This window comes from Medicago sativa, chromosome 8 (genome assembly GCF_051527215.1).
Source record: "Medicago sativa cultivar Bolivia chromosome 8, Bolivia_mono, whole genome shotgun sequence".
Lineage (NCBI taxonomy): Eukaryota > Viridiplantae > Streptophyta > Magnoliopsida > Fabales > Fabaceae > Medicago > Medicago sativa.
In genome coordinates, this window is record NC_140756.1 from 15,526,495 (window position 1) to 15,545,192 (window position 18,698).

An 18,698-nucleotide genomic window follows, 5' to 3' on the forward strand; every position below is an offset into this window, starting at 1 on the left:
GCTTAAAAACAGAAATTTTAGTATCCTCAACACAATTGAAATTAGAAAAGATTGTGATAGTCTGAAGCAAGTTTTTCTTCGAATGCCTTCTCCCTTAAATTTTATGTTCTACACTCTCTCAATCTTTCCCTCTCTACCCAAAAGAGTGTGTGAGGGAAAAAAAAATATGGTTTTAGAAACAATATGACATGCAAAAGTTGGAGTGTGTGTGTGAAGGAGAATAATAGGTCTTCTGGAAACATCCATTATCATCAAAATACATTGAAATCATTCTACACTCATATCAACATAATAAAAGGAAATTCAGGTTGTTCACCCAAAGCAACCTATAACTTACTATTACATTCTCTTAGATTTAAAACTCACAACAACAGCTACTCCCATAACAAAAATTGCAGCTACAACTCCAAACACACCAATGCCGGCTTTAGTTTTTTTCTTTCTTTCTTCATTGGGATCAGTCTCCTACAACAATTTCAAAAAGGTTAACTAGTATCCTCACGAAAGTGTAAAAAATACAATAAATTCATTTTGGCAAGTAACTGCTAAGCTAGATTTCAATTTAGGCAGCTAGACGGTTATTTATGTGTATTGTTATTCCACAAATACTTGTCATGGTAAGGAAGAAGGAGAAACAAGCACACTTGGAGAGCGCGGTACAATGTATAGTTGTATGCTGCATTCGGGAAGGATGAATTCGCTCCCGAAAAGGAATCTAGTAGGAAGTTGTGGACTTGCTTGATGAAGAAGAAAAGTGAGGCGTTTGAAGTTTTCAAAAAATTCAAATCTATGGTGGACAGATGGAGGAGGTGACTATGTATCAAGTGAATTTGGTGCCACCCTACACAACTCAACAAAATGGAACTGCTTAGAGAAAGACCAATGAAGCTAATGTATTATACTTTACATATATGGGGATAAGCTATGATATACTGCTTAGAGAATTTAGAATGCACATATTGTGTACATAATCATATATTGTTTGACAAATTTAGCAGTTGCAATAGCATAATCATCAAGCATTAATCACGATTACACTCAATTATCTGATTTTCCCGTCATAAACGAGGGAAGAAGTGAAGGGATGCAGAAAGTAAATTTCAAAAGGTGACAAACTTTACAAAAGAGAAATAACAGATTTTGAACAAGTAGTGAAAAAGGATTTCAGCTTTCAACAAACAAACAAGTAGTGATTCTTTTTTATCCCCAATCTCTCTAATCTTCTGTATTAACAAACAAATGGTGTGCTGTGAGTGTGTGTAAGTTTAACAAAAGTGAATTTCTTAACTAACAGTACCAGACTTACTTCCACCTCATAATGCATATGCAAAATTTCCCGAAATATTTCACAGTAGCGGCCAGGATAAGCCATGAGCTTGTCATATGATCCATCCCATTTCCTTAGAAAATTTTTAGAACGATCACTTTTCATAAATTCGCGAAACATTTCTTCGTAACTGTCAAGATCAGCATCAACTATGCGCTTGTCATCTGATCCCTCCCCTTTTGAACCAGATGCATCCATTTTTTCCCCTGTAAAAATTCAATACAGTTCAACTATAAAATCAGAATGCAAAATGGTGATAATTTGTTGGATAAATGACATGAATAGTTAAGGTTAAAATTAAACAAATAACTGAAAATTCATGAAACATTTGTAAATAGGAATATAAAATCGAAATCTGAATAAAAGTTACATTTAAATAATAGCAAAAGTCACGGAAATAAATCTCCAACATAGAAATCAAATAGTGAAGACTAATTTATTGATGATGAAGCGGAGAAAAATAAGAAGAAAGGATGAAAAACCAAATTTTAATATTAAACATGTTATTTTAAGAAGCCCCCTAATATAGGACCCAAATAAAAAGGACACTTATGGGTGGACCTCAATAAAAAACCTCCTAGATCCAGTCACTTTTAGGTTTATTTATGGTGTAAATAATTAAAATATTTGAGGGCTATGTGTCCCTCAAATATTTTTTAGTCCCTGACTTTACACCTCGCTGTCAAAGCCTTAGTTAGGGACCTCATTATTTTTTAGGTTTATTTATGGTGTAAATAATAAAAATATTTGAGGGCTATGTGTGTCAGCTTTTTACTATACCTTTCGCTTTTCAATCCCTCTTCTGCCCTAATTCCTTTCTCGTTAGAATTTTCAGTCGCTCTTTTATGTTAGTTCATCCAATTAAGGCTTTGTTTGGTAAAATGAAGCTATAAACTAGTTGATAGCCGAAAAGCTAGCTGATAGCTGAAAAGCTAGCTTATAGCTAAAAAACTCGCTTATTAAAAATAATATGTTTGGTAAAATTAGTTGTTGAAGTGGCTGATAAGTATAAAATGACATAAAAGAACATTATTATTTTTTATAAAATATATACATAAAAAAAATTACTTAATTTATTTCTTTTTAAATATTTAAATTTATTTCAAATTACTTTCATCCCGAAAATGATAAATGTGTTTTATGAATTCAATTAAGATTTTTTTTACTAAACATTTGCTTCACTATTTATTGTATATTTTATTTTAAATTATAATTTTATTACATGAATTAAGAGCAAGGTGGTAAGAAAAATATTAAAAACTGCAACATGAGGTAATAAGAAAAATATAGCAAGGTAATAACGAACAACATGCTGGTAATTATGTTTATCTACTAATTCCGACTTTACAGTGTCGTTTGTTAAGAGGCAAGCTAATAAGGTTGCTCATAGTATTGCTAGAGCATCCTTATCCCACCCTAGCCCCTATGTTTTCAATGATGTACCATCTACTATGTACTCTTTATTTATGAATGAAATGCACTAATTTTCCCTTTGCTCAAAAAAAAAAAATGCTGGTAATTATGTTTTTTTTTTCTCTCACTAAAAGTGCGTAGTTATATATGATTGTGGGTATTTCTTTTTATTAAAAGATAATTAAATCAAATTAATAGAGTTAAAATTGGAAGAAAATATAAAAAGCTACCAGTTATAAGCTAAAAAGCTACTTGAAATAACTTCTCAAAAAAAGCTATAAGCTCGTGAGAAAAACTTGTTACCAAACACCTCACGTTTTCATCCAACGAGCTTATAAGCTAATCCAACAAGCTATAAGCTAGCTTATTTGTGTTACCAAACACAGCCTAAGACTACATATATGAATTAAAATAAATATTATACACATAACAAAAAGACTAATTCTAATGCGAATAAATTTTAAAGAGACTAAAATAAAATAAAATAACAAGGACAAAAAAAAATATAATCACAAGGATTGAAAAACATATAAAATCATCATGTAAGAATATTCCAATAAAAAAATTAGAGATATTTGATTTGATGAGATGCACGTTAGAACTAACAATTTTCACTTCTCAACATCTAGTATGAGTGAGTTTTCCGCTAAGCTGGTTAGAAAGCCAAAAAAAAAAAACACATCTTTTTTTTGTTGGAACCAAAATCATATTCAAACCTACATTTTTTTAACCAGTTAAAAGTTTTTCACCGTACAAGAAGTGCCATGAATATGAAAAAACACAAAAAGACCATTGAACTTGTCAAGAGTCATTGAAACAAAACTACACTACACAACCGGTGGTATTTAGGGTGGGAAAAATTAAAGTTTTTCCAACGTGAGAAAATTGGTTTTTACCATAGATTAAAGAGGAGCATAAATGTTATAATAGTCTGCCTACACTATATCTTCGAGTTTAGTGGCAACATGTTGCCTACATTAAAGAGGAGCATAAATGTTATAACAGTTGCAACCTCTTGTGTACCAAAAAAAAAATATCAAGTTTAGTTTTTAATGTTGTCTTCTATGATGAAAAAATCTCGAATAATTTTATTGAATGAAAAATAAGTTATGTCTTAGGCTACAATTAAATAGGGAAATAACAAACTTTAGCGGGCTAAAAATAACAAACTAAAAACAAGATAGAAAGTTTAAAAAAAAAATAGTCTTCAATAATAAAATACTAATAAATAATTAAGAAAACTCTCCTGCATCAGTCTCATCCATCTCTAAAAAACTCAACTCCGAGTTCTCATTCTGATAAATAGCTTCCATATTGACTCCTTAGACGAACAAAAGATCACCCTTTGAATCCCATTGAATGAAATGTAAAGATGGTTTAATTTGAATATTTTCTAGATCCATCAATTCAGGAGCAACTTTAATCGTAGTACCCCATAAAAAAGTTTCAAGCTTCAAATTGTCCATCTTCTTTGCTAATTCTAGGCAAAACTTGCAACAATTTCTCCTCAAGCTTTTCCATTAAAGTTTTTGCCATCACATCACATGATCGTCACTTCTTTTGTCATTATTATTCATAGAATTTTGAGTTTTACTTTTCCCACCCTATGACTTTCCTCGAAAGTCCGATTTTTTTTTTTCAAAAATATCCCTGGTCCAGATTTAGTTTTCCCGATTCAATTGTTAGAATTTTGCAGATTTATCCGGATTTTATAATCCGGAATGATCCGTTACCAGAACTTTCTCAATTTTAAGTTTTGCAATTCATAAAATAAATGCAATTAAACATATAGAACATAAATAAAAAGACAAAAAGATAAAAACAACTCATTTTATTAATATATGAACAATACATTACAATAATGTTGAACCTTTTTAAGCTTATTACATAAGAACCTAAATCTATTTCTAAACTCCTAAGAGCCTAACTCTAATCTCCTAAGAGCCTAACCATTGGTATGTGATAGGACATACCAGTAGCTTCTCTATAGGAGGGAAACCGGAGGAGGAGGGAAGAGGTGGGCGGGAAGAAGAAGCCAATGCCCCTGAGGGGGGTGGAGGGTGCTCAAACTTACGCCGAGACAGGTCAAGCTAAGAACCACACTCCCACATGACCCCCAGATGAACTGCACTTCTTTGCAGCGCGGTTCCATCATCATTGACCGTTCATACAAACCTTGAATGTTTTCAACGAGGCCCTTATCTATGAAATACCAACGATGAAAAACCATGGTTATAGAAGGAAGAAGATGAGGAGAGGATGGTGTGAGAAATGGAGGGGGGTTGGAAGGCTATTTATAGGGAGTGTGAGTCAAAAAACGGTTGGAAAGTCATAAATGCAGTCAAAAAACGTGGTAAAACGTGTTTTCTTGACTTGACCACTGACCAAAACCTGTGTTGAACACGTTTTACTGACACTGATGCAGTCTGGAAAATGTAATCCGGAAAGCACCTTTGTGTTCCGGATTATATTTTTTGGATTTATACGCGTTTTACTGATACTGAGCCATTAATGTAGGTTTGGATGGTTACAACCACTAACGCGTTTTCATTGAATGCACTAGTGACCTAGGACATGTTTTATGCTATAAATTGACTTCCATCTTCAACAAAGACCTTCATTATTTAATTCACCTCTTTTCTTCAAAAAAAAATTAGTTTTTTAGGGGTGTCGGTGGTGTCACGGTCATTGTTGACCGTTCATATGAACCCTGCAATTGCATTGCAGCTTGTGTGGGGTTCATATAACGGTCAACAGAGACCCTAGACATCAATGAAAGACACAAAAAAACTCATAACATTCTGGTCCGGATTATGTAATCCGGATTCCCATTGGGCTTAAGTGTTTCTGGATTATGCAATCCGGAAAACTTCAGCATATGATTCTTTTGTGTGATCCACATTGCATCAAGAGTTCATGTGGTCCACAACATCCAAGGACCTCTACAAATAAGTGCTCTTCGGTTTTCAGCTACAATACCATCAAAAACACACAAACACACTAAAGAAAACCATGCAAATTTTTGTCATTAAGCTGAGGATCATTATCACACGGACTCAAATAAATAGCTCTTTATTTAACCACGTCGGCGTGATGAAGATCCTCAACATGCTGTCAAAAATATAAACAAACACACCAAAGAAACAATTAAATTTTTTGTCATTGTGCTGAAGATCTTCTCATGTTGTCGCGTATAGATAACTCTATATTTGACCGCATTGTGGAGATCTTGTGGATGCTGCCATAAATATGTAGTCACAAACCTCCTCTTGCAGATCTAACTGCGAATAAGAGGTCCTTATGAGCTCGATCTTGTCGTCCTGCCGATCGTAACATGTCAGTCGGCATGCCGGGAGGATCGAGCTCAAAAGCTCCTCTTCAAATCATTTCTGTTATTATGGTTTTTTTTAACTGTTAATTTGTCTTATGTACCTTTGTTTCTATTTTTTTTCCAAGACATTCGCAACGAAAACTATCCAAATAAAGGGTCTGATGCAGTTCAAACATTACAATCCGGAAGGGATTCATGCCTTCCGGATTATAAAATTCGGAAACCCACAGTAACATTTTTGGCCGGTGACGTTTCACCAAAGGTTTAGCCGGTTAATGGAGTTTGAATGCATTTTTTGACGGTTTTGAGTGTGGAACATGCTTTGTTCGACTATAATTAAAACCTATGACTTATTTAAGGCTATAAAAGGCTTGGATCTTCAACATTTTCGTTCATTCTTCTTCACCTCCTTTCTTACATTTTCTTCAAATAAAAATTAGTTTTTTAGGTAGCTTTTAGGTGTGTCTGTGGTGTCATGGTCATTGTTGATCATTCATACGAACCCTGCAATTGCATTGCAGCTTATGCGGAGGTCGTATAACGGTCAACAGAGACGCTTGACATCAAAGAAATGCACAAAATTTCATAGCGTATGTTTCCGGAAACTTTAACAATCCGGTTTGGAAAACATAATCCTGACCGTGGGTATTTTTAGAAATTTTGCAGGGCGCGCGAGAAGGGCGCAAAGTGCGAAAAGTAAAACTCTAGAATTTTTGAGAATCAACCTCACATCAGCACATGCTTCCCAAACATGCCTATATCATTAGCCCATTTTTGGTCCTTAATGTTATTGAAATCCTCGTTTTCTTTCCACACCACATTAGCACATAAGACACGTCTTTGATTGACCATGTCTTCATGCTCCAAATCTTGTTCGTTCACGGTCTCGGTACTCATTACAAATTCCCAATTATTATTGTTTGCATCATCTTTTTTGTTTTCTACAAATGCATTTTCGTCACTAGAAGGAATACCGTCCGTAGAGCTATTATTCTTGTTGTTCTGGTCATGGATGGTTATGTCGTTTTCCTGTAATTTCGTCATGTGCATTGAACAACAATGAATCGAGGGACAATATACTTAAATCAATAATTCGATTGTTTCCATCATATACCCTAATTGGTCCACATCTACTGTTTTGATTGTTTCTGTTGTTGTAGTTGCAGTTGTTGTTGATGTTGTTCGATCTTAGCTGTCAACGTCGTCAACTGATCTAACATAGCTTTGGCGGCCGCATTTAAACCGTCAAATTCTGTCCTCGTAACCGGTTGATCTTCCATGGCTATCACGCTAGGAAAAGAACCGGAGAAACCTGCTTTGATACCAACTGACGCAAAGGCTAGCAAACGCTAAACCTAAAAGAAGAACAGACATGTTGCAAGCGACAAACCTATCAAATAAGGGCTTCCGGAATCCACCAAAATTGAGAGAAAATCTTGAATAGTTTTATTGAATAAACAATAAGTTATCTCTTAGGCTACAACTATTAAGCTTAAATAGGGAAATACCAAACTCTAATGGGTAAAAAATAACAGACTAAAAACAGAATAGAAAGTTCTAAAAAAATAATCTTAAATAATAAAATACTACTAAATTACTAAGAAAACCCTCGTGCATCAAAAGAAAACCAAATAAAAAATATGCAAAAACCAATATGCATGTTAGTTACCTTAAAAAAAAGATGCATGTTACAAAAATGTATGTTAGTTGTTGACTAAACGAATATAATCACAAAAGAGGAATATTTGTTTCTAAAATACAATATCAGAATCAACACTATCCCAGTAAGTGTTTGATATTATGCCTACTAATTAATGTACTCTAACAACATATATACCCTGTTTAATATACTAAGCTACTTTTTTTTTTGACAAAATATACTAAGCTACTTGGTACTTAATCAATATTAGTTGAATTATTTAATATAATGATTTTCATGGCACATGGCTTATAACAAGAAAATCTAGATGTGATCAACATAAGATTACTTGTTTGTAATATCTCACAAATAGATTATAGGTAAAATTGGTATTATAGCTATGAAATGATTAATTTGCACAATATTTAAGCGTTTCATTTTCATCAATTTCTTTTTTCTTATTTATATGCCTTACCTTATAATCCAAGATTAGAAAGAAGAAAAAAAACCCGATTCTGTTAGACCCTCAGTAGGTATTGATCCATCAACCTACTACTTGCGAATGAATTACTGAAAATACGAAAAACTATGACAAATATTTATGCACACATAACATGTTTCTCAAATTGAAAAAATAAAATAAAAGAATATTCATTTTTGCTACTGTTGAAATGAATATACATACGTTTTCCGGTCACTATTATAAGTAAAAATCTACATTTTATGTTCATTCAATTAATAATGTATATGGTCTTTATTATAGTGTAATATTATCTGCACTCCATAATTTCATACCACATGATATATGATTTGATGCTCAAATTTAATGCATATTTTATTGCACATGATGGTCCAATTCTTAACCCCTAAGATTAATCTTGTCTTGGGATACATATCCCTATTTTCTTAAGCACATGATCAGCTAAGAAATAGTTTTCTGTCAAAAATTTGGGACCATTTATGCAGCTATCATTTGCTTGTGTGAGTGTGACTTTTTCCGTGTGATACAGAATGAGAAAGATGGTTGTTTGGTCGAAAACCAACATAACAGTATGTTTGTGTAACATGTTGGCTTGCATGACTATGGTTTGTTGCAAATGACATTATTACGAGTCTTTTTTTTTTTTTTTTAAGTGTGATATAATGTAAAAACAAATTGGATATAATTCGAGACTTTGAGTGGACCTCGAACGACAACCAGTGGTATTATTCAAGTACGGCGGAGGATGATGGCGAAAAATAATTCCTCGATAGAGGTTGTGTGCCCGTAAACACTTTGATGTTCAAGTCAGTATGAGATAGTAAGAGTAGTGTGTACATTGCTCCTAAATCAATAAGATTGTTACGTAGTGGAGCTTCGGAGTTTATCATCTCTAAAGATGGTGTGCGTGTGTTGTTGGACCTTACGTCGAGGTTTAATCGACCATTTTTCGAAGCAAAACCGTCAAAGTACTTCAAAATCATTATTTTTTTAGTGAATCTTCTCAAATTTAGAAAATATTAAAATACGAATATTTTAAGAAGTAAAAAGTCAACAAATCGATATCAATAGGTGGAAATTAAAAAAGTTACACTAAAATCCGATTTTTTTAACCAAGCTTGTGTGTGGAAATATTATAATATTTTTGGTCAAGTAATATAACGGGTAAAAATTTACCGTGAATAAGTGGAGTGTTCGTGGTTCGAAACTCAACCCCTATAAATATTATGTATTGTCATTATTATAAGATTATAATTCCCTAATTGTATTGATATCATTTGTGAAAATATATACAACTGTTTACAAACCTATTTAGGAAATTAAAACAATTCTCATGAATTGTAATTCATGGCTAATGAATGGCTAATCAATACTAATGAAAGGTTCATGAATTGTGATTCATGGCTAATGAATGACTAATCAATACTAATGAAAGACTAATCAATATTTACAAGTGAAACAATGAATATAGACATATTCTAATACTCCCCCGCAGTTGAAGCGAGAGGTTGATAAACGCTGAGGCTGTCTCTAAAATCTTGAAAAAGAATTAAGGGAAGACCCTTGGTAAAGATATCTGCAATTTGATATCTTGAGGGAACGTGAAGAACGCGAACATGACCTCGAGCTACCTTTTCACGAACAAAATGGATGTCCATCTCAATATGTTTCGTTCGTTGATGGGTTACCTGAAAGATATATTGCACTTACATTGTCACAGTAAACCATGGTGGCTTTGTGAATAGGACAATGTAACTCAAGAAGTAGATTTCGTAACCAACATGATTCAGCAACAACATTTGCAACTCCACGGTATTCGGCTTCAGCACTAAATCGAGATAATGCGGGTTGCCTCTTGGACGACCATGAGAGTAGGTTATCCCCAAGAAACACACAATAACCAGAGATGGAACGTCTAGTGTCGGGGCACCCTCCCCAATCAGCATCTGTATAAGAAATTAAGGAGGAAGTAGATGATGGATAAAGATGTAAACTATGATGGATGGTGCCTCGAATGTAGCGTAAAATCCGTCTGAGAGCGTGCATGTGAGCTTCCATGGGATTGTGCATGAAGAGACATATTTGTTGTACTGCATAAGAAATGTCTGGTCGAGTGAAAGTGAGATACTGAAGTGCACCTGCAAGGCTTCGATAGAGAGTTGGATCTTCAAATGGAGAGCTATCAGTTGCACTCAGTTTCGGTTTTGTATCAACCGGTGTGAGGCAGGGTTTGCAAGATGACATGCCAGCACGGACAAGAATTTCTTCTGCGTACTTCTTTTGTGAGAGAAATAGACCTTGGGAGTGGCGAGTGACTGCAATACCCAAGAAGAAGTGTAGGGGTCCCAAATCTTTCATAGCAAATTCTGAACTTAGTACCAAAATGGTAGATTTTCTCAAATTATCGGAAGAAGTAGTGAGAATAATATCATCCACATATAAGAGGAGGTAAGCTATATGAGTGCCTTTCTTGTAGATAAAGAGAGAGTGATCACAATTGCTTTGAGAGAAGCCAATTGAAGAAACATAATCTGCAAATCGTTTGTACCAAGTTCTAGGAGCCTGTTTTAGACCATATAAAGATTTACGGAGAAGGCACACATGATGTGAATTTGTCGGGTCCCTGAAGCCTAATGGTTGATGCATGTACACTGTTTCTTTTAGCTCGCCATGTAGAAAAGCATTTTTTACATCTAATTGATGAATTTGCCAAGATTTTGACATAGCAATACTAAGGACAGTCCGAATTGTTGCTGGTTTAACAACTGGACTAAATGATTCTCCACAATCAATGCCAACCTGTTGACCTGCACCATCACCTACAAGTCGGGCTTTATGCCTCTCAAAGGAACCATCAGATTTCTCTTTATGTCTAAAAATCCACATAGATCTTATTACATTGACATCAGGTGGCCGTGGTACTAAGTCCCACGTCTTATTCTTAATTAGAGCATTATATTCATCATCCATGGCCATTTTCCAATTTGGGTCTTTAAGTGCAGACACTGGGTTTTTAGGTAGAGGAGATTTGGTAACATGGTTGTGTAGGCCACAATATTTTGGATTTGGCTTAAAAATTCCATGTTGACTCCTAGTTACCGGTTTGGTGTCTGTTTGTAAAACTGGTTGGAAAATAAGAGGAGGTGATGGTTGGTTTGTTATTTGAGAGTGTGATGGTGTAACTGAGGTATGGGAAAGAGGTGTGGTACAACTTTGAGGGCTGGGCCGTGTTGTAGGAGAAGGGGAGGTGGGTGGTTGATATGAAGAATTAAGATTAGGTGGAGTGTTTTGGTGGTTCGAAGTTGGTGAGGAAGGCTGGTATATTTGATGAGCTAGTGGGCTTTGATTTGGGTCGGATTGAGTTTGAGTCAAGAGGTGGTTGATGATGTAAGGTGATAAATCATCATCTAGGAATGTGTATGTTGTGGGTTTAGAAGTGTGTATCTTTGCATAAGGAAAAGTTGTTTCGTCAAATATGACATGACGACAAATGATAATTTTGTTTGAAGATAACTCAAGACACTTGTAACCTCTATGATTTGACGGGTACCCAAGAAAGACACATGGTGTAGAGCGAGGTTGAAGTTTATGTATTGTAGTGGAAGGAATGAGAGGATAACATAAACATCCAAACACACGTAAATGAGAATAAGATGGGTCTTTTTGATATAACATTTTAAGAGGTGACTCAAAATTGATAGTTTTACCAGGTAAAATGTTCAAAAGATAGGTTGTCATTTCTAGAGCATAATGCCAAAATGATGAGGGTAACGATGCATGAGGTAACAAAGTTCGAATAATATTGTTAATGGAACGTATTTTTCGTTCAGATTTTCCATTTTGAGAAGATGTATATAGGCAAGACAAACGAAAATGAATTCCATTGGTTTCACATATTTTTCGAAAATTGTTATTTACATACTCACGACCATTGTCACACTGAATGGTTTTAATTTCCTTTTGAAATTGTGTGTTTATGTAAGCACGAAGTTTTTGAAAGCAAGAGTATACTTGAGATTTTTGTGAAATGGGAAATGTCCACAAAAAATTTGAGTAATCATCCAAAAACAGAACATAATATTTGTGACCTAACGAACTTAAGATCGGAGATGTCCATACATCGCTATGTAAAATATCAAAAGGCAACAAGCTATGATTATGGGAATTCATAAATGGCAATTTAACATGTTTACCAAGAGGACAAGATTGACAAAAGGGAGAATGTATTTTCCTAGAATCATTACATTCAATCAATTTATTTTGTCTAAGAGAATTTAAAACTTGTTTTCCTGGATGACCTAAGCGATCATGCCAAAGAGATGACGACAAAGCTGCAAAGGATGATGTAGGCTCGACTTTATTTGTGGAAATGGTGCTGGTGGTGATAGGGTATAGGTCGCCACGACTCTCACATCTCATTAGAGTCGTCCCCGTCTGAAAGTCCTTCACAGAAAAACCAAACGGGTCAAATTCAATTGAAACTTTATTATCTGTAGTAAATTTACGAACAGATACTAAATTTTTAATCAAATTAGGGGCATGTAGTACATTTTTTAGGATAAGAGGGGGGGTGGGGTGAGGGAATGTATGCACTACCTAGACCATATATTGGAACTGAATGACCATTTCCTACGATGATTTTATTAGATTTGCTCAATTTAGTATAAGACGAGAGATTACCTTGCGAGGATGTCATGTGAGAGGTAGCATCGATGTCCATATACCACGACTGATCTGGCTGAGCAAGATTAAGGGTGTGAATAGCATTCTCAATATCAGTTGGAGTGGGTGCATTCACATTAAGGGCAGCTTGTGGTTTTGGCCCAAGAATTCCTCCTTGTGGGACAGTATTGTTAGACCGGTTCCAATTGTAAGTAGGGTAAGGACATGGTGGCATGTTCCATTGAGCTGCCCATTGTTGTCATGGTGTCCATTGTTGCTGCCATGGTGCTTGTTGTCCTCGACCACCAGAACGACCACCTCTTCCATTATTTCGGCCACCGTTGTTGTTGCGGTTGTTTTTCTTTCCACGACCGCGAGAATTGTTGCGGTTCTGCCCGTTGCTCATGGAGTAGGACGGAGGAGAGACATCAGTCAGTGGTGTGGTGGTGTTAGCCACAAGTGCCACTGGTGTTGAAGAGGAAGAATCACGAGCAGCACGTTGAAGAATAGTTGATTCTTCGATCTCTAATCTGGATTTGGCAGCAGCAAAGGTTGGTAAAGGGTCATGTTGCTGGATGTAGGTCACAAATCCGGCATAAGTGTCGGTGAGTCCAGAAATCATTTTCAATACCAAACGGGTATTGGAAACCGGAGAATCGACATTTGCAAGTTGATCAGAGAGAAGTTTGAGGCGGTTACAGTAAGCCTTGGTGGAAGTGAAATCCTCAAGATTGGTGTTGCTAAACTGATTTTCAAGTTGCACAGCCCTTGAGTGTTTGTTGTCATTGAACATAGCATTAATGCGATTCCAACATGCATCGGCAGTATCGTTAATCACAAGAATAGAATTGAGGATGTCCTGTGTGACGGTTGCATACATCCATTGCAACACAACAGCGTCAAGACGATTCCAAAGGTCAGAATCGTTGGCTTTGAGATCGGCTGCCGCGCGGATGGCTTTTTCATCAGATGGGGGGATGATATGATCGAGCAGGTTGTGGACACGTGCTTGCACCCAAAAAAGTGCAGACCAAGAGAGATAAAGGTTGGAATCATTGTCCAATGTCACAGGAATGATGGTTTTGACATTGTTAATGGTGAAAGCGGAATGGATGGTGGTTTTCACCGCCGTAGTAGATTGGCTGGTTGCTGATGAAGTGTCATCAACATTATTTTTGGGGGAATTAGGTTCAGCCATTGTAGAAGTGAGGAGGGGGGGGGGGGGGCGGTTTTGATGATTTTAGGGTTACTGGATCAAAAAGAAAGCTGATACCATATAAGATTATAATTCTCATATTGTATTGATATCATTTGTGAAAATATATACAACTGTTTACAAACCTATTTAGGAAATTAAAACAATTCTCATGAATTGTAATTCATGACTAATGAATGGCTAATCAATACTAATGAAAGGCTCATGAATTGTGATTCATGGCTAATGAATGACTAATCAATACTAATGAAAGACTAATCAATGAATATAGACATATTCTAATAATTATCAACTAAGCTAAACGTACGGGGATGTGCGGAAATAATTTAATTTGTTAATTTATTTAGAGGTTCATATCACAACTTTGTATATACAGGCTCTAATGGATCGTTCATATCCAGCTAAGGAGCAATAAAAGGAAGTTTAAGTTAAACAAACTCTGAATTTAACGGTTAACAAAAACTATTGTACATTAATCATCTCTGCAACAACAGAAAATATGAAATTGTTGTCTTTTGTGTCGAGTTTTTGGCTAAAGTATACAAATGAATAAATTAACTGAATGCATGCATGTGAGTGAAGTGACGAGTTACTCTCAAAGCAACTTTTTCCTATGTAAACCTTGAGTTACTTTATTTCACTTTTAGTAGTACTCAATGTAATGCATGTCCGTAACAATTTCTACGTACCAAACAAAACAACGTAACTGCAAAAAATAAATAAGGTCTGTCCAAAGAAAAACGTGGAATGAATGGCTAGGCTTGAACGTGCAAAACCAGCTTAGTCAGAGGGAATAGTAAGAACTATATATCTATCCTGGACCACTGGCAGCTATATTATATATGTGAATGTGAACCATATACATGAATTTTATTTGTTTATGTGATTGAGGATCTTGTTTTTTAGTTTGTTGGACCACAAAAATTGACTCACACATGACTTGTAACAAATCCAAATTTATGTTTCCCCTTCAGAAACGTTGCATATGCTAGTGTTTCATCCATTTCATGTATGGTATTATATGGTATGCACTAGTATTCATGCTTCTTTACTTTTCTTTTCCATTTTTGTTGCTCTAGTAAATATGATACCATTATTATAAATTATTATATCTAGTCTGTCACCAAAACTTACACCATCGATGAAATTGACCTGGTTGATAAGGAGTTGGTTGAAGATATTCTGTAAGGATGTATATGTAATTATTTATGTCAATGCTCTTTAAACCTTAAAACCTACCTACCATCATGACCTTGATGAATCCCGCTGAAATTCAACTCATCCAAACTTTTCACCACAAAAAATAAAAAATATCAAAAATAAAAAATATTTTTTAAATAATCGGGTATATATTCATGTTTAACTACTCTAATAATATATATATATATATATATATATATATATATATATATATATATATAACTTCTACTACAAATTAAAAGTTAGTACTTAGTACAAACATGAAAGTAAAAAATTTATCACTTGAATTATTGATTCTATTCGTCTTATTTTGACACTTTTGATCTCCACAACAAATATATCGAGAACTTTATTAGTAATACAATTATGAATGCAAGACTCAAAAATAAAATAGATGATGAGTTTCTTCCGAATAGCTTAACTTGACATCGAAAAAGACATTGCTTGTCAATTTACTATAGATTCAATTATGGATCAATATGACTTCTTAAAACGTCATCAAACTCAACTTTTCTTAATAGATATTATTGGTTATATTTAATTTTGTAAATATGTTTTATTTTTTCGTTATATTTGGCTCCGTTGTAAAAAAAGTTCTAACTTCGCCGGTGTATACATACTTTTCTTAAAAGATAGAATTCATCCGTAAACAATTATTGCAAAATTCACCAATTTATTAAAAACTTATGATTAACTTTAATCATAACTATCTTAAAAGTCACACATAAGATAATTTCTGATTATATAGCAATATAATCAAAGTCTCGACTCCTTTGTAGATGTTCCGAGATATCTCACAAGTAAAGCCGTACATTCAATTTTTTAGATACTATATTTGACAGTTCTCTATTAGGCGACTCTATGAATCCAACTCAATTTCTTTTTTGAATGAGAGTCATGTTACCAACTCTTCTAACAGCGTTATTAAAAAAATCATTCAATTGTCCTACAAAGTTTTTTAAAAAATAAAATAAAAATTGTCCTACAAATTGAATTTAGCAGAAATTGACAAAGATCATAATTGGAGTTGTTAGTATATTGTGAGAGATGGGGTTCCATAGTATTAGTCCCACTCTGTACCAGAAAAAAAAGCATATACTAGAAGAGGACAACGTGTGGTGTAGGCACCAATTGTTTTGTAGTTTGTAACGTAAATGAATTTACCAAAGGCTCACAATAGCCCCCACTTGAATGATCAAAAACCTTGCTGGATTATTTCTTACCAACCAACACCTTAATCTGTTGATGTTTCATGATGCCATATTGTCATGCCTTTAACAAATAAAAACAATAAAACCAACATATATACCTAAATCATCTCTAATCCAGTACCTAATCGGACCCATTTTAATTTTATGTAATAATATATAAAGCAACTTATTTTTTTTTTTTTGGAGAAATAAAGAAAAGAACTTATGTTGTTCTGTTAATTATTGCCGTAAGACTTTAAAGAACAGGAATCAAAATAAAAATCAGGTACACCAACCTTAATAATTTTATATCCTATAAGTATATCCTCGTCATTTTTTATTCAATTATAAAATTATTATAAACTGTATGGCAATATTTACCTCAAAAAACATACGTATCAAAGGAAGATCTCATGATCCTCCAGATGGATTGAAAGAATATGGCTCAATAGTAGACTAATAAAATAAAATGATATGTGGAGTGAGGATCCATTTGGCCTTATAACCGAAGGTTCGAAAAAAAAGTGTTATATCCCCAGTGCTATATTTCGTCACACTTTTTTTTTTTAAAATAAATAAGAGTACACTTTTTTTAATGATATGTGGAGTACTTATTTATTCAAATTGATAGAGTACATTGATACAATACAAATTCGCTAAAAACAAAAAGAAATTATGAGTCTGAGAACAAATTCACATCATCCATGTTAATTGCATAAAACGACAAAATACATAAGTATACAAATATGACTATATACAAATCTTCGGAATAGTCATGACTCTAGATCTGCAACGTTGACGCCACCAAAGTCATTGAATGAATCTGCATTGGATCGAAGTTGATTTGACAAACTTAAACGAACAAACACTTGAACAAAACGGGGAAGACAAACAACAACGCACAAAGACGGTAAACAAACCAACGCCGCACTAAGACGACGAAATCACAAAAGGAAAAACTAAATAGATAAATCACTTATTTAAATAAAAGGGAAGGAGAGAAACAATTTGGAGTCAAAAATTGACCATAAACCACTCCTCTTTGATAGATGAAGGAGAGAAAACTAGGGTTGTAAGTGACGGCTTAAAAGAGAGAGACCTACGATTTTTTATGACAAGTTATTATTGTATATTTATTACTACTACAAGTGGAAAGACATACATTCAGGTGCCCGTGTTTCTTTTCTTTTTATTATGCTTAGTTGGTTCTCACATCACGTATAGTGTTGGGATGCCCTTGATGGACTGCTTTTTATTATGCTTACTTGTGTAAAAGTATAAATACAACAATATATTATATGGAATTTTGATTTTGATTAAAATAGTAAATGTATCCCTAAAAAAATATAGATCTTTGTGAATTTGAAATTGTAACAAACTCAACGAACCATGTTTACCTTTCTTTTAAAAAATAAAATTATTGTCCCGTGAGCTTAGCTCAGTTCGAACTCCGGACACCCCACTTCTCCACATTTAAAATGTATGAGCTCTAACCACTAAACTACTTAACCAATTTTTTTTTTATCTTTTTTAATAATACCACCAATTATATAATATTATTATTAAGAAATTGTTTAAATGTATAATTAAAATAATAAAAAAAAGATTATTATTTTACGGTACTGCACATATAATATCAACTATTAATTGATGAATAAATGGGCCGGTCTAATGAATCTAGAGGCCTAAATCGAAATTTGAAAGCATTTTAAAAACTAACAACAAGATGCCTTTTTATACCTAATTAATTTTTATATATAGACAACATAAAAATTAATATTAAATACGTTCCCAAGATTGATTGCTTTTTTAGTAAATTATTAAGTAGCAAAATTAATGAGTAAACTTATAATTATTAAATTAACTATACTAATTAAATTACAATAATAAATTTAAGGTCTAAAAGAATGGAAGGCTCAAGGTGGCTGTCTCACTTGCCTCCTCTTGGACCGGCCTTGATGAATGTGGTGCAATCTGAGTGATATGAACTCCGTCTTATAACCTCAAAAGATTATGTTTAAGTTATACTCTAAATAAACCGTTTTAAAATATTCGTTAATACTAGTAGTTTATATTCTTAGGCAAACTTGTAATAGTTTCTCATTTTCCCATATCGTCTAAAAACTATTAATTTATATTTTTTTGGTCAAACTAATAGTTAGTTTTTAAAATTTATCCTTGACCAACTAAATATGAAAAATATCTAGATGCATTTACAAAACTTGAGTCATCAAAGGAG

General features: G+C 33.9%; 2 protein-coding genes across 3 annotated transcripts; both read right to left on the minus strand.

The window, feature by feature from the left end:
* Positions 1-230: 230 nt before the first annotated feature.
* Positions 231-1,677, minus strand: LOC146897292 (uncharacterized). 2 transcript variants are annotated; one of them, XM_085737676.1, is made up of 2 exons: positions 1,298-1,677; positions 231-465 (listed from the first exon to the last, which is right to left on the minus strand). In XM_085737676.1, exons 1-2 carry the CDS (start codon positions 1,523-1,525, stop codon positions 340-342), a joined length of 354 nt encoding a protein of 117 aa, XP_085593802.1. In that variant the 5' UTR covers positions 1,526-1,677; the 3' UTR covers positions 231-339. The 2 variants fall into 2 exon arrangements, with proteins under 2 accessions (XP_085593802.1, XP_085593803.1); XM_085737677.1 differs by having other exon boundaries at positions 1,307-1,674.
* Positions 1,678-13,112: 11,435 nt separating this feature from the next.
* Positions 13,113-14,055, minus strand: LOC146897293 (uncharacterized). Its single transcript, XM_085736403.1, has one exon. The coding sequence runs from the start codon at positions 14,049-14,051 to the stop codon at positions 13,113-13,115; it is 939 nt and encodes a 312-aa protein (XP_085592529.1). The 5' UTR covers positions 14,052-14,055.
* Positions 14,056-18,698: the final 4,643 nt, after the last annotated feature.

Coding starts and splice junctions, on each gene's coding strand:
- LOC146897292 (XM_085737676.1), bottom strand. CDS start 1,525: ATGGATGCATCTGGTTCAAAAGGGGAGGGATCAGATGACAAGCGCATA. Junction 466..1,297: donor ATGAGGTGGAAGTAAGTCTG/GTACTGTTAGTT, acceptor AAATTGTTGTAG/GAGACTGATCCCAATGAAGA.
- LOC146897293 (XM_085736403.1), bottom strand. CDS start 14,051: ATGGCTGAACCTAATTCCCCCAAAAATAATGTTGATGACACTTCATCA.